This window comes from Nematostella vectensis, chromosome 14 (genome assembly GCF_932526225.1).
Source record: "Nematostella vectensis chromosome 14, jaNemVect1.1, whole genome shotgun sequence".
Classification (NCBI taxonomy): domain Eukaryota; kingdom Metazoa; phylum Cnidaria; class Anthozoa; order Actiniaria; family Edwardsiidae; genus Nematostella; species Nematostella vectensis.
The window spans coordinates 8188666-8204860 of NC_064047.1; the positions used below are offsets into that span (position 1 = coordinate 8188666).

Sequence of the window (16195 nt, forward strand, 5' to 3'; positions counted from 1 at the left end):
ACCACCTGATGGTCATTCACCCAACCCTCCCCTTCCTGACAAAAATACCAGATCTGCCCTAAGGCATCAATTAAACTATTGTTATTTTAAATTATTAACTCAACCATTTATTACCTGAGAATATATTTGGTGGACTCTGTTTTTCCAGCACCACTTTCACCTGTTGACAATAATTTAGTAATAAATCATAGGGTACCTCATGGCAATTGCACTCTGGCATGTCAAAAATGCAATTGTTAATTACTAATAATTGAATGGCTCAAATACAAAATCAATTGTTGCTATTAAAAGTGTCCAGCTTTCTTCTATTCCGGATGTATGATTACTTAACTATGTATTTATAAAACTATCAGATGAAACTGCTTACCACTGACAACTATTGACTGACTCTGCTTGTAAGCCCTCATGTCTCTGTAGGCCTTGTCAGCTGAAAATAAGGAAATGAATATGAATACAGATAGAACATGTGGATCAACAATGGTGATTTGAATAGATGGAGACTAAAAATTGATAATACATAATGCATCATCGCAATCACTAATATCACTAATATCACCAATATTACCATCATAATCATCATCATTATCATAATATCTGTCATAATCACCATCAATGCCATCATCACCAATAAAAAAATAAACATCAGAACAAACAATAAAAACACCACTATCAGCCTCAGCACCACCATCATCATCATCATCATCATCATCATCATCTTTACCATCGTCATCATCATCATCTTTACCATCGTCATCATTATCATCATCATCATTATCATAATCACTTTATAGTCCTCATCACTATCAATATCACCAACACTAATTATCATCACCATCACCATAATCATAATCATTATCATCATAATAAAACTATTCATAATGTTGCACAATCTTCATAACCAGCAGTTTCCATTGTTTAAATTGAAGTGTGGCTGTCATGTTTACGGGGTTTTTGGTTGTCTGGTATTTTCAAGGGTACATACCAATGGCAAAGACATGAGGTGGAAGTGTGCCAAGGGATTTCCCATGGTATTTCATGATGGTTTCCTTTGTGTAAAGCTCTTTGACTTCATGATAAGGATTCACAGCAAGCAGGATATTGGCCACGTATGTCTGCAAAACAAGTAAACAATTGTTATATATAATTACTAAAATGTAATGCCTTAACAAGTAATTCATGTGAGAAAGAATTTGTTTTATCAAACTTAATTGCAGTACTACACATTTTGAAAGAATGGTGAGATGAAACTTACATAGATCTTATCCTTTTTGTAGCGAACTCGCAGGTTATTTAGAAGAGTTCCTTCATTAAGAAACATCAGGGCACCTGAAATTCAATATAAATAAAAGTTAACACAATGGCAACCCTTCTTTTTCTTTTAGGAAAGGGACCAACAAAGTAACAAAAAGGATTTGTGTTATGTGAGGGTTGAAGGGAGAGGGGGGTGTGAGGGAGGGGCGGGGGCTTTTGAGAGACTTCGAGATGTCACACCCAACAATATAACTATATACAGGATATAAATTTTCGACAACTAAAAATACCCAGCTCTCAATTAACTACCCAAGAAAATCAAAAGTTTTAAAACTTCTTTTAAATTTTCTTGGTGCAGAACCAACCTACACAACTTTTAAAAAAACATATAAAAAATGTTAACAGAAAACCTATTGTTTTGAAACTAGGTAAAATATTATAGTATAGGCAATAACATGGGCTAATTTTGGAATTAATTGCACAAGTGTTTTTAACTTTTTCTGTAATTGCCTGAGCTGTCTTTGGAAAACAATAAAAACACAAGTGAAATTATTAACAAATTTACAAGAAACCCATGTTATTTCGTGTCTATGATATACTTACTATACAGGACAAAAGTCAGTGTGTGTGTGTGTCCGCGTCCGATCATAACAGGTTATTTTGCCCTCAAGAAAAAATGCATTGCCCTTAGCCAATCAGCATTGAGTTATTTTGCCCTATTTATTATAAGGACATAAATTCTGACCCAAAATAATTGGGGTCTAATTAAAACTCTAGTCTGCTGTGTAAGTGCTGTTTGTCATTCCATAGAATACAAGACAAAGTGTGTTATGTTTGATGGTTTAGGTAGAATATAACAAAGCAACCAATTAACATTAAACCTTTCTAATATCTATTAGCAAACATTTTGATTGGGATTTTAACACTTTAATGCTGGAATATGGAAAAAGTATTTGAAAAACTTTTAATAAGGGATTTTTTTCTTCCATTTTGATTTAAAGTCATGTTTTAAAATCAATTAAAATATCTATAGCTAACACACTATGATTTGTTCACATATAGAATGATAAATGAAAAGAAATATTAAAGCGTTATCATGGCTGTATATAAATATCCCTTTAATCAGTTCCACTTTCTTGATTTTTGAATAAAGTATTGTCACACCTTTCAACCTGCTCTTTATCTCTCTGAGGTCATAATATCTAACAACATGTATGTAGAGCCATGTCTATGTTATGCATAGTGGCTATTATTGGATACCATACCTGGGTATAGGATTGTCATTGAATATAAAAGCTCATATATATTATTTTCAGCCAATCAGAACGTGGCATGTCACTGCATTGATATAAAGAGTGACAATCCAAACTTACAAAAATTATGTTAACTCTGAGACATGGTCTGGTAAAATTGATTTTCTAAAAGTATTATTTATACCAAAGAAAAATAGGTGGGCTTAAATCATCCTTGGTTATTTAATGGTTGTCAAGTACTCGAAATGTATTTAAAAATAAGAACTTTCACAGCTTACACATATACATTACTTAATTATTTATCTGCATTTTTTGGTGCTGGTAGAGAAATAATTTCACAAAGTTTGCATAATTTTAAATACGCAGAACTTGAAGCTTCACATGCAAGTTGAATAATCATCAAAGCCGATTTTAAAACAGAAATAGGGTTACGTGTTTACAAAATGCATTTAACCGTGAAAACGAAACAGCTAGAAAAAAGTTGATGTAAGTCAACGAGAAACGATAAAGACCCTTTCAAATAATACTATTGCATTCCAGTTGTGTAGAAAAATAGGGTTAATTTGTAGTATTTTTAAAATATACAAGCTTATAAAACAGGCGACCAGGATGTAATACTCTTATTTAAAATTCGCAAATCGGAGTTCATCTCTCTACGTGAACTTGTTGTGGGTTGGGACATTAGCATAATATTCTCCGCAAACTTACAATTATCTTCCACATCTTTGTTGCTATCCTTCTCCGCCGGGAAAGTGCGATCGTACGGAGCAGTAACATGCTGCAACAATCCAAGAATCAGGAAATAGAAAATCGCAAATATTCCCACTTAGATTACCAGGCGAAGGAATAAAGATCATGTAAGCAAATTCCGGGTACCTTTCCTTTGAATCCATCGAGTTGAACAGTGATCTCGTCCGATCCTATATCGACTATGCTCCCTAACAGATAGCCATGCTCGTTGTCGGGCACCCAGAGTTTTCTCCCACCGTCCATACTTGTCTGGTTGTATAGAAGCTGTAAGAGATTTCGAAGGTTTGATCACTCGACCAAGCGGGATTTTGCCGGGTTCAAACATGGGTCACGTGGTATTCAGACATGACGTCATTCGAGACGTCCCCTGGACTGAGGGCATGACGTTTAGAAACAATGATTTGTGCGGTCTCGTAGAATAAATAGTGACGATTTGTTTTATTGTACGGTATGTGGTAGAGAGGTAATACGGCCTCTCGGTTGTAACCTTTTTATTTAAAAAGTGGAAATGAAAACTTTTTGCGTCACAAATCGTTTGCTACAACATCGTCGCCGATACAGGTCAACTAATAAAAGATTGATAAAAAAGTACAGAAAAAGCATTTCCTTTTTTGTAAAATTTGCCCTTTTTTTGTTTAATTTCGTGCGTACTTAAATAAGAGCGCGAACTTTGATCTCGTAAAATGTAATAAATATTGAAAAACAAATTTGTGTCTTTAAGGGCCCTGTAACAAATGTTAACACAAGATGTTGGAACAAGGCTCGCCTCAAATTTCCTTCGGCATGTGCATCTGTTCCGGCTCCTTGTGGGGTGCACGAAAAAAAAAGCCACTTGGGGGAGGAGGTGGTGGGGAGGCCAAAAGGTCTAAAATGTCGACGTATACGCACTGACAATGCCGACGTATATGCACTGACAATGTATAGACGTATACCCACTGACAATGACGACGTATACGCACTGACAATGTATACGCACTGACAATGTCGACGTATACGCTCTGGCAATGACGATGTATATGCACTGACAATGACGATGTATACGCACTGACAATGTATAGACGTATACGCACTGACAATGACGACGTATATGCACTGACAATGTATAGACGTATACCCACTGACAATGACGACGTATACGCACTGACAATGTATACGCACTGACAATGCCGACGTATATGCACTGACAATGACGATGTATATGCACTGACAATGACGATGTATACGCACTGACAATGTATAGATGTTATACGCACTGACAATGTAGACGTAAACGCACTGACAATGTATAGAAGTGTACGCACTGACAATGTATAGATGTTATACGCACTGACAATGTATAGACATATACGCACTGACAATGTATAGACGTATACGCACTGACAATGTATAGACGTATACGCACTGACAATGTATAGACGTATACGCACTGACAATGTATAGACGTATACGCACTGACAATGTATAGACGTATACGCACTGACAATGTATAGACGTATACGCACTGACAATGTATAGATGTATACGCACTGACAATTAGACGTATACGCACTGACAATGTATACGCACTGACAATGTCGACGTATACGCTCTGGCAATGACGATGTATATGCACTGACAATGACGATGTATACGCACTGACAATGTATAGACGTATACCCACTGACAATGACGACGTATACGCACTGACAATGTATACGCACTGACAATGTCGACGTATACGCTCTGGCAATGACGATGTATATGCACTGACAATGACGATGTATACGCACTGACAATGTATAGATGTTATACGCACTGACAATGTAGACGTATACGCACTGACAATGTATAGAAGTGTACGCACTGACAATGTATAGATGTTATACGCACTGACAATGTATAGACATATACGCACTGACAATGTATAGACGTATACGCACTGACAATGTATAGACGTATACGCACTGACAATGTATAGACGTATACGCACTGACAATGTATAGACGTATACGCACTGACAATGTATAGACGTATACGCACTGACAATGTATAGACGTATACGCACTGACAATGTATAGACGTATACGCACTGACAATTAGACGTATACGCACTGACAATGTATAGAAGTGTACGCACTGACAATGTATAGATGTTATACGCACTGACAATGTATTGATGTTATACGCACTGACAATGTATAGACGTATACTCACTGACAATGTAGACGTATACGCACTGACAATTTATAGACGTATACGCACTGACAATGTATTGATGTTATACGCACTGACAATGTATAGACGTATACCCACTGACAATGTATAGACGTATACCCACTGACAATGCCGACGTATACGCACTGATACCGAGAGAGAATGATCCGAGTCTCTACTGACACTGTTCCAAATAATGACAGACAATCCAACAATGTTGCAAATATACTTTTATTCACACTTTTAATATAATCTGCGTTTTCCATAGAAATAGAGCAAGACTCTTTTTGTCTTTTTCCATACACGCTAAAAACCATATACAATATCTATAGCCGCATCGCTTATTTGTTCATGCCGAGCATTGACGGATTCCACGAGATTCACATGGCACTTTCCCAAAGCCATGCAGCGGATTGGTGGATTCTTTCGGAGAGACTGGGACTCATTTCACGTGGTATGCTATCTATATTTGGTCGTTGCCGAGGATGACCGCTGATGCTTCGGTTGAGCCTGTTGTCTTACTTGGGCCTGATGGCAAACAAAAGGAATGGCTTTGTTAATTATTTCAGTTCTTTTATTTAGTTTATTTACTTTTAGATTTCATTTGTATAACGTGTCGAAAATCTACAAACAAACAAGCAAAACAAACGAACGAAAATGTTTTAACTAGTGTGGATGTTTTTGTTACCTTTTTCCGTTGCTTGGGTCGTTATAGTCGTAATGAATGCATACTGTCAAAGATAGGATAAGCCCCGGGGGCTGATTCCTTTTTTATGTCTCGAAAAAAAGGGGTGGATGAGGCATATTGGAGAGGGAGACTGGATAGAGACACACGGAGGCTTATTTCAAAATCTCTTTTCCGGTTTTTTTTACTACGTATCTATTTGTCATTGTTGTTACTGAAAGAAGTTCGTGACAGTTTCTGTGTTTATTACTGGTGATGTTGTTTGCCATCATTTCAATGCTCCACACCACACATTACTCACCGACTGCGTTCTGTGTTCGTTTTTGCCGGTCGCTTCACTCAGCTTTGCTGCTTGTACTAGGAAAAAAAGACCAGTTCCAGAGTTGTCAGAGAAAAAAAAAACAAGAAGAAGAAACATATACACGAGCTATGGCATACGCACACTATACACACATAAACATTCCTTAACTTAGACACACATTTGCTAATTCAGAAGCATAAACATGCGGAGAGTGTTACTAACTTGAGATAGGACTTGTGTGCGCAAACGGTAGTTCAGATCCTGGAGGGGGGGGGGGGGGCACTCCGATAAAAAACAGACGGTTTTCAACCCTATACTAAGGGACTAAGGGATAGCACCTTTAGGTTTGGTCAAAAGAAATTCTTAACCCTAGGAGATAGCAAATTGGGTTTGGTTGAAGGATATTTTATACCCTAAGAGATAGCGGAATCGGATAAACACCCCCTAAAAAATAGCAGTTGGTCGAAGTTTGTACCCTAAGAGATAGCAGAATCGGAAAAAACCCTTCAACACCCCCTTGGGGGATAAGAGTTGGTCAAAATTTTATACCCTTTAAGATAAGACCATCACCCCGTCTACTTTTCTGGAGAGTCCCCTGGGGGTTCAGAGGTACGGACAACTGTAAATAAAGAGTCGCGTGAAGTTAACGTGGTTTGGTGAACAAAATGCAAAAGCTCACGGTCACATGTAAATCAAAGGCCGCGTGAGGTACACTTGATCCTTAATTGACAAAGTGCAGTATGGCACAAGCGGTGATAACAGCATGTGTTCAAACACGTGGCTTAGTGAACAAAGTGCAATATGGAAAGATAAAACACGTGCTAGGATAACTGGAAGTACAAGTCACATGCAAATGCAAATGCACGTGGTCTGGTAAACAGAGTGTAGTATGGTAAGAGCGGTACTAACAACAAATGTTTATTGCCACTTGGCGGTCTGATTAGCGAGGTTGATCTGTGTACCGACAATGCCGTTTAGTAGTACTGGTAGCGACGGCAGTCCTGTTACATAGGGCTCACCTTTGAGTCTTTCATTGAGCCGGTCAAGGGACTGCATCAGTCGCTGTTCCTCTATCGACAGCGCACTTGGGCCTGTAGAGGTGGCACGAATTGACTTTAATTACTTTGAAATACTTGTGATGGACACTACCCAACAACTATGGGATACCTGTGGTGACATTATCTTATCGACATAGGATACCTGAACACTCACCCATCACCATGGGGTACCTGTGGTAAACACGATCCCTTTATAACAGATCTCTGTTGCGAATATTTCCCAATTCAAATAACTGTACCAAATCCCAACATGGGAAACCTGTTCTAAAAACATGGGTTACCTTTGTACAAGACTACATTTTTCCTTACCTCTTCGGCCGCCGATGAGAGCCTGGTACTGAGCCCTTTGCGCATGCCCAGGGTCTTCCAGTGTTCGCTCGGACGCATGTAGCACAGCGCGCACCTCAGTCTGTGACAATGGCTGAACGGCTAGAGCACAAAGCAGATATTGCGATAAGTACAACGAGGACAGAGGCGATGCTGCGATCAGAACAACAACGAGGACAGAGGAGATGCTACGATCAGAACAACGATGCAACACACAGAGATCAGTACAACAACGATGTAACGCACAAAGGAGATAGAGCAATCAGTACAACGTCGACGCGATGCACAGAGGAGATACTGCGACCAGTACAACATTGATGCAATGCACAGAGGAGATACTGCGATCACTACAACAACGTTGCAATGCACAGAAGATACTTCGACCAGTACAACATTGATGCAATGCACAGAGGAGATACTGCGATCAGTACAACATCGAAGCAATGCACAGCGGAGATACTGCGATCACTACAACAACGTTGCAATGCACAGAGGAGATACTGCGATCAGTACAATATTGATATAATGCACAAAGAAGATACTGCAATCATTACCACAAAATCAAACCGCTGTTCCTAATGAGGCTTTAACTTACCTCGAGCAGACACAGTGTTGGCGGGACCCTTCCGACTGGATGACGGGGAGGGGTATTGCTGGGATGACGTCCTGACCCTTTGCGCTCTGTGCTGCAGAAGAGGTCTCCTGTACCCGATATTGTCGGCCGAGCCGTGCCGCCGTAGCACCTCATACGACCCATACCTCCGCAGCCCCCCGACTGTACCATTGCTACTGGGCGTGGTATGGCAATGACCATTATCTGGCCTTGATCCCCGTTCCCCTGTATGAGGGAAGGGCCCAGACGCGGTCCTGGATCGTCGGACGTCGACCCTGTTGACACAGGAGTCGGATCCAACTGACTTGGAGTCCTTGTGGTCAAGGCACAGTCGTACCCTGTCCCACAGAACATTGATCTCGTCATCTGTCGGGGTCTTATCAAGGCGGATGCTTTGTTTAGTAGACTGACCATACGGTGGATAGGCTGTGTTATTCGTCCAGCCGTGAGCTCCATACATCTCGCTACCAGAGTAGCCCTCGTTAGTATGGTTACTCGGGACGTGAGAGTTGACTCCGTGACGCTGGTATACAAGGCTTTGGTTTGAGTATGGTGAGGACTGGTCATGGAACGCGTGAGGAGAAACCTCATGCGTATGCCTGCCGATGGGTACCGGGGGTTTCCCCTGTGGTATCACCTCGCCAGGCGTGTTGACATTTGCCTGACTAGGCCTTGGGATCCTAGGCCTAGCGGATGCTATCCTTGGGGGATGGATCTTCACAGCAGCTCCTGTTCCCTTTGCTTTCAACTCGGCAGCATGGTCCACGCTAATCTGATCGTCATCGCAGCGCTGCGAGTCGGGTGTCTCAAGACGAGTGTTGGCTTTGGGTCGACTAATGGATTCCATGACTCTTCGGTACTCTTCGGCAGCGGGACTAGGCGTGGTTCTAAGCGTAATAGACTCCATGTTCCGTCTGATGTTCTTTATAAACTCATCATCGTCGCTATTGCTTTCATAGGGAGCCTTATAAGGCGAGTTGTGTTTGGTGCTTGGCGTGCCTTGGCTTCTGGTGCCTTCAAGGCGTGCCTTGGTTTGCTGACTGGCGGGCTTTCTTGTCTTCGTTTGCGCCACTTTGGCTCTCTGTGCGGCTGCAGCTGCTCTCTTGCGCTGGAGCTGACTGCGATTTGCAGGTCGTTGACCGTTCGGCCCCTTAGCAGGAGGCTTTGCGATGTAAGGGCTTTTAGAATCACTTGATGGTGCTTTCTCGGCCTTCGCACTTCCAACCTTACTTTTAGTGTGGGTGTTTCCTGTACTAACCAGTTGCCCTTCTTGCAAAGAAGTCGCATTATCTTTCCTATTTGGGAAAAAGCTTCCGGAATACCAGCTGCGGTAGTAAGATGGCTGGGTAGGCGTGCTGTGGGACTCCAGGTTTGTAGGGGCTAAACCTGACAAGGCCACGCCTTCAAAAGCTGGATCCGCATGACCAACATTTATAGCCATTTGCTGAGTCCCCACCCTAGATCGAGGGTCTTCTGCTAGCTGACCAAGGGCGCCGTCCGATTTTGCAGGCTGGTCAGGAGGTTTCGCTTTGCCTGACAGGGTTGTTAACCCAGAATCCCTTGGCTCTATAGTATAGGCATGCGGTTGGTGAGTATTAGTTATCTTGCCGCCAAATGGATGATGGTAAATGATCGCTGGCTTGCCGTAGTAATCGATACCAGAGTCTGCCGTTTCTACACTGCGCGGTGAGTCGGGGTTGTCCTCTTTGAGAACTTCTCCTTGTTTACCATTCATCATGTTGACTATCTGACCATTCACTGCTTCCTTCTCATATTCGCAAGTATCACTTTCTTCATCATCCAGGCTATCGCACATGTTGTCAAGACTGTCCACCGAGTCTGGCGAGACACCTTCGGGAGAATCCTCTTGCTCTAAACTATCGTTTAATCCCTTGTTATGGTTCGTAGAGTTATACCGCTCTGAAGTCAAAGCAATAGAATCCTGATGCTTCATCTCATGTCTATGATTTTCAGCATTCTCGACTTTGGTGCCCTGCTGGGCAGTGTTAGATCCAGGACTTTGCATTGGAGGTCCTTCAAAGAGTTGATATTGATGCGCCCTTCCACGCTGATCAGCAATATTTAAGCTGGATAAATGACCATAATAAGCATTTGGGGGTATCCCACCGCCACCCCCAGCTTGATCATGTCGACCTCCAATAGTCGTGCTTGGCATCTGGGGTGCGGTACCTCTATTAAAACCATAAGCTGCATTTGTAGTGGTCACCTGAGGGCTGTTTGTAATATACGCCGCTCTACTTGTAGGGTGAGGTGCTGCTATACCTTGTAAGGGACGCTCGGTGTGGGTAACAGCAGAGGGCGTAGATTCACCACAAGTCACTACATGCATAGGTGCAGGGGGTTGCTTCTTCGCGCCCTTTTCGTCATTCTGCGGCTTGATTTGCGAGTACACAGACTTTGGGACTACCATACTGGTGCTCTTTCCTGGACTTGGGCTATGGACCGAGTTGTTGTTTTTGTTGTCTGGTCTTCCAACTACATTGAGGCTTTGTCCCTGGATTCCAGATACTGCTTTCGAAGCAGCCTGCGCTGCAGGAGTGGCAACACCCGGACCTGACACAACTGGTGGGACGGTGTTCTGCGCAGCATTGGCTGCAGCTATGCGGCTATTATACAAGTTCACATAATTCTTACAGCTCTCCTTCTCAATGGTCACCAACTGACCAGTAAGGCCATCATCAAATTCGATACTGTCAGAAAATGTGACCTTGCGGCGTCCTGCGGACGCCACCTTTGACCTCTTGTTGATAATACCTGTGACAGGTGTGGTAGGCTTCTGTGTTAGTCTTTTTGAGGTTGTCGTAGCATCCGGCAGTACTTCGTCTAGACTATCCAGACTAGTTAGACTTCCAGCCGGTGACTCATGCCCCATGGTGGATGGCAGCGCTCCATCCGTGCATTCATCATTGTCGTCCATGAATGCAAGTTTCGGAGCCGCATTGTGTATGACATCCTGTCTGAGTCTCTCTTCTTCTTCTCTCTTTTGTGCGTTCTCGTCCTCTATGCAAACATTGTTGTTTTGGAGGTGATAAGCTTGCTCGTTATAGTGTTGGGAATAGTTTCCTGGATACCCAGCAGTAACTGGTCCGTATCCAGTATTCATCTGTCCAGGTCCATTATAACCTATATCGTACACTGGATTATCAGGTCCATAACCTGTTTTACCTAGGCCACGACCAGTTTCACACAGTCCATAACCATTATTCATTTCATACCCTTGTCCATAATGGCTTCTACCGAGACTGTTATCTGAAGAAGGTGCAATGAACTGGCTTCTATAGTGCATGTAGTTGTCAAATGCTTCAGGGTTATTGATCAGTTCTAGAGCATCTTCAAGTGCTGGAACAGTAGGTATCACACCATTCTGCAACTGTGATATTCTGCCATCACTATGTTGACTTTGCTGTGAATCTAAAGGCAATAACTTTACCTTCAGGGACAGTAATAAAAAAAACCTTTTCATATATAGGGAGATTAACAGGGGAAAGGGGTCTGTGAATAAGTCTTTTCGTAGAGATGATCTTTTGAGAGAGATTTGGCAGCTTCGAGTAAGACCCTGGATCCACTAATGATGACACTAGATTTCTAATGTATCCATAGTAATGGCTCTACCTGTGTTGCTGTGTACACTGCTTTCTGGAGGTGTCTTCTTCTTGAGACCATCCTTCTGGAACTTTCTAGTTGCTTCCTCCTTCTGGTTGTGTCTCTCAGCAAGGATAGCTGCTCGCTCCCTTTCTTCTGCTGCTTCTTTCTGCTTCTTCTTCTCTTCTAGATTCCTTTTTAACATTCAAGAGTTATAAGGTTAGTATATTCATAGGTATCAAGCTTAAAAGAGACCAAAGGAATATTCTTATGAGAGCTTTCAGATAAAAGAAAGAACAAACCAGAATGACACAATAAAAGTAGGATTAATTTCTTATGTGCATATATATACACAGGGGAAAACAAAAGCAGAATACCCCTTTGCAAATTCCTGGGTAACACCTGGCCCATTCCTTACTTTCGCCTCTTGTTGGTCTCCCGTGACAGCTGCCTAGCCCTATCCCGCAACTCCTCACTTTCCGGCCGTGTTTGCTCTTTCAACTTTTCCAACTGTTCACTCTGAATGGACTTGTACTTTTCACTGATATAATGTCAAGGAATTATTTTTTACAGTGCGCACAGTCTTCTAAATGGGTAATCAATAAAAAAATTGCTTATTTGTCAAGGGCACACTTCATTTAGATTCACGTTGCTGTGCGTCTCCCATTGCTTTATTAGTGGGTCTTACATCACCATAACATCAGAAATGTTGTAAAATAAAGATCTTATCGTCCTTCATGCCATAGGCTGTAATTGCCCTTATAGACCCTAGGATTGTTATTTTTTTTGTTTTATTGCCTGTGAGCTTTGTCTCTACAGCCATAACATTTTAGGGTAAGTACTATAAAGCCCCCACATTTGGTCAATATGAGAGCTATATATGCCCTCAATTTTTTATTGTGATGTATAGAATTTCGAAAGAAAAATGTTGAAAAGGTTATAAAACAATATAGTGAAAAATAGACATCAAGTTTTTTCTTATATCCTTCGTGTATTTGTTTCTTGTGCATGCTTATTCATTAAGATGTCATGTTGCTAAAATTGCCTTTTATTTCTTAGGCGTTAATGCCACTTATAGACCCTAGAATTGTTTCTTTATTGTTTTATTGCCTGTGAGCTTCCTTCCTCAGCCATAACATTGTAGGGAAAATTCTATATAGCCTTCACATTTGGTCAATGTAAGAGCTATATATGCCCTCAAATTTTTGATTGTCAAGTATAGAATTTCCAAAGAAAATTGTTGACAAGGTTACGGTGAAAAATAGACATCAAGTTTTCCTCATATCCTTTGTGTCTTTGTTTCGTGCGCATGCTCATATTAAGATGTTATGTTGCTAAAATTGACCTTCATTTCTTAGGCTGTAATGGCACTTATAGACCCTAGAATTGTTTTTATTGTTTTATTGCCTGCGAGCTACCCTCTTCAGGAATAACATACTAGTGTAAGTTCTATATAGGAACCACATTTGGTAAATATAAGAGCTATGTACGCCCTCAATTTTTTTTATTGTCAAGTATTCTTCCAAGAATTTTTACTGAAAACTCAAATGATTTATAATTTCCCTTGAAGGTTCCTCTGTTAGCAGAGCCTTAGTCCTGTTAAATGTCATAAGTTTACTAAGCTGAGTTGTAGGCATACTGTAAGTGATCTACTGCAAATTAACAGGGAAAACATACATACTTGGAAGTACATTGGAAAACAAATGTAAACATTTCTGGTAGTGCCAACCAATGACAAATGGGTAAAAAGATTTAATAAAAGTTGCTTGCAAAAAAAACAAATCATTTTGTAGGAAGCCCTAACAAAACATATTGAATTTTTTTTTGCATGGGAAGAAGTAAGTGTAATTCATTTTATGTATCTTTTCCCCCTAAAATAAAACTGATTATAGAAAGTTTCTATCTAAAACCTGACACATTACACAAATTATGTTTAAAAAATATCCATTTGTAGGTCTAAATGTAATTAGCCACGATTTGAGGGATTTCTTAAAGAAAGATTTAGGTAAGGCCTTACCAATAATTCAGCATGATTTAGGCAGTGTTTGTAGAGTTATTTTACCAATCAGTGTTTGTGTTCAACTCAGTCTGTATCAGTCTCTTCATATCAGTTTCCTAGGTGCTACAAAGTTGTCTAACAAAAGCTCTACTTCTAGCAAGATTAATAGTTAAATAGCTGATTCTTAAAAAGGAACAAAACAACAATGGTATTGTTATCAATAATTAATTGCTTTCAATGCTGTAGCACAGACTTTTAGACTTTCAAACTTATCTGTTCTAACATTAATTAATAAATATAAAAAAACTTATTCGTACATATAATAGAATTATATTATAGATGTAAGAACAATTTGTCGTGACTATGAAATTGATGGCATGATATGTTTTGATTGGTTGTTATAGTTGCATGTGTGGTAGCAATGGAACAAATTCATATATTTTTTATACATTAAAGGGGTAATTTACTATAATAATACGAAAGGTCACACATTCTATTTCCACCATTTTCGATATTCTACGGTATTCTCAGATGGGATAGCTACCTTAGAATACCTGTTCATATTAAAACAATCAAGCAAGACTTATCGGAGCTACAGTACCAGGGCCTTTTGGAAAATATTCAAAAGTAAACTCTAGTCACATTATAGGGCTAAAAAACTCTACTGGAAGAAACAAAATTCTATGAATTGAGAAAAAAACTGGTTTGAAAGTGCTGTGAAGTATTCCCAAACATGTCCACATGTCTTATAGTCTAGCGAAGTATTGAAAGAAGAACTGGCTAAAGTTGGTGCTAGGCTTAAACACAGACATATACATTCAATTTTGCAAATGTTAACAAAGACAAGTTTAAGTTTAATATTCCTAACAAGAAATTCTTTAAGTATAAAACAAGCTTGTTTGAGTGTATTTCCAAACATTTTTCACAAAAATTTGTGATAAAACCACCACCATGATTGTTTCAATCACTTGTGAATTCTTCTATGACACATGTCAGGGCCATATCGATATCTCACGACCAAATACCCTAATATCTAATACCATCAACACAAATCAATTTGCATCTATTAATAAAGAAACCCCAAAAATAACTCAAATAGGAAATCGGAAAAATAAAGCTTAGTGATTGTTCTCATATCATTCTCAAAAAAATTTTTTCAGCAACTTTTAAGATAATTTTCTAACATTTTGAAAGCTCTATAAACTGAGCTCATGCAAATAAATCTAGGTAACTAAGTTATATCTTTAGCCTAGAGGTGATATAAAAGAAATGGTAAAAGTACTGTGAGATAACAAAAATTTAGTAACATGAAATTTTATGTATACCAGCTACCAGGGATTTATGCTTCGGCATTTAGATGAAAAAGTGTTAAAAGCAAGTGTAAAAACTACAATAAAACACCACAATAGAGTACTAGTTACTGAAGAAGAAGAACGTCTAGACAAAGTGCTGAAAACTCTTTTTAGACGATAAATGTTGTGGGTTTTTTCAATCCCAATGTGTGATCGTTAAAAATATTGATAAAGGCAGCAGAATTAGCTTGACTCAACAACAACAGCACGAAATGAGCAACATGGTAAGAGACAAAGCATAATTTCAACCTCAAGTACAAAGAAAAGCAACCTATAGTCAAATTATATAGAATATTCTAAACCATAGTCAAAATTATCAAATATAGCAAGCAATTTTCGCAGTAGTAACGTTACGAGATGTGAGCGCTAAGATTTCCAAAGGATACGAGTACGCGCCTCTTATCATAGCGTCGTGGCGCGAATATTCCGTTTATATTCTGCCATTCCTATTTCTGAATCTTTCAGCCTTCATGATCACAGTTTTCTTGGACAACAGAGCTCTATTTTTGGCATAAACACGGTTAATAACCAGTCGTGTATACCGACATGGCAACAGTTAGAGCAAATGTTTATATGTCCAGGCGCCCGCGGTACCATGGGTAATGGCGCAAGGTCTCATGGGAATTGGCAGATAATATTTAAAAAAGAAAAAATAAGAATAAATTAAGAGAGAATATTATTCCCGAACAGAGATTTTAAAGTTGATAATAAGAATACTATGTCCTCATAAATAACTTAGGTTTATTTGAAAATAAAATAATACTTTTTCGGGTTTTGCTGACAATCGAACCTAAAATCCCACCTTTTATA

At 39.8% G+C, this 16195-nt stretch overlaps 2 protein-coding genes across 4 annotated transcripts in view; both read right to left on the reverse strand.

Moving 5' to 3' along the window:
• Positions 1-3583, reverse strand: part of LOC5507478 (unconventional myosin-VI) — a 31196-nt gene extending 27613 nt beyond the window's left edge. Inside the window, exons 1-6 of the mRNA XM_048721426.1 lie at positions 3381-3583; positions 3213-3282; positions 1253-1326; positions 983-1112; positions 368-427; positions 115-160 (exon numbers count right to left, since the gene is read on the reverse strand). Coding sequence (XP_048577383.1) covers positions 115-160; positions 368-427; positions 983-1112; positions 1253-1326; positions 3213-3282; positions 3381-3497 — 497 coding nt within the window. The 5' untranslated portion in view covers positions 3498-3583. The remainder of the gene's footprint in view (positions 1-114; positions 161-367; positions 428-982; positions 1113-1252; positions 1327-3212; positions 3283-3380) is intronic.
• Positions 3584-5660: 2077 nt separating this feature from the next.
• Positions 5661-15977, reverse strand: LOC5507456. 3 transcript variants are annotated; one of them, XR_007306559.1, is made up of 9 exons: positions 15772-15977; positions 12453-12575; positions 12065-12228; positions 8414-11863; positions 7801-7920; positions 7453-7524; positions 6983-7052; positions 6434-6489; positions 5864-5975 (listed from the first exon to the last, which is right to left on the reverse strand). XR_007306559.1 is itself a non-coding variant. In XM_032376105.2 (8 exons), the coding sequence occupies exons 1-8, from the start codon at positions 15789-15791 to the stop codon at positions 5907-5909; spliced, it is 4074 nt and encodes a 1357-aa protein (XP_032231996.2). In that variant the 5' UTR covers positions 15792-15977; the 3' UTR covers positions 5661-5906. The 3 variants fall into 3 exon arrangements, 1 of the variants encoding a protein (XP_032231996.2); XR_004294704.2 differs by lacking the exon at positions 6983-7052 and having other exon boundaries at positions 5661-5975; positions 7343-7524; XM_032376105.2 differs by lacking the exon at positions 6983-7052 and having other exon boundaries at positions 5661-5975.
• Between the last annotated feature and the right edge of the window lie 218 nt (positions 15978-16195).

Excerpts from the sequence above, each read along its gene's own strand:
- LOC5507456 (XM_032376105.2), bottom strand. The coding sequence starts at position 15,791 with ATGATAAGAGGCGCGTACTC. Across the intron at positions 12,229-12,452 it reads GAGACCAACAAGAGGCGAAA|GAATCTAGAAGAGAAGAAGA; the intron begins GTAAGGAATGGG and ends AATGTTAAAAAG. Across the intron at positions 11,864-12,064 it reads CAGTGTACACAGCAACACAG|ATTCACAGCAAAGTCAACAT; the intron begins GTAGAGCCATTA and ends TATTGCCTTTAG.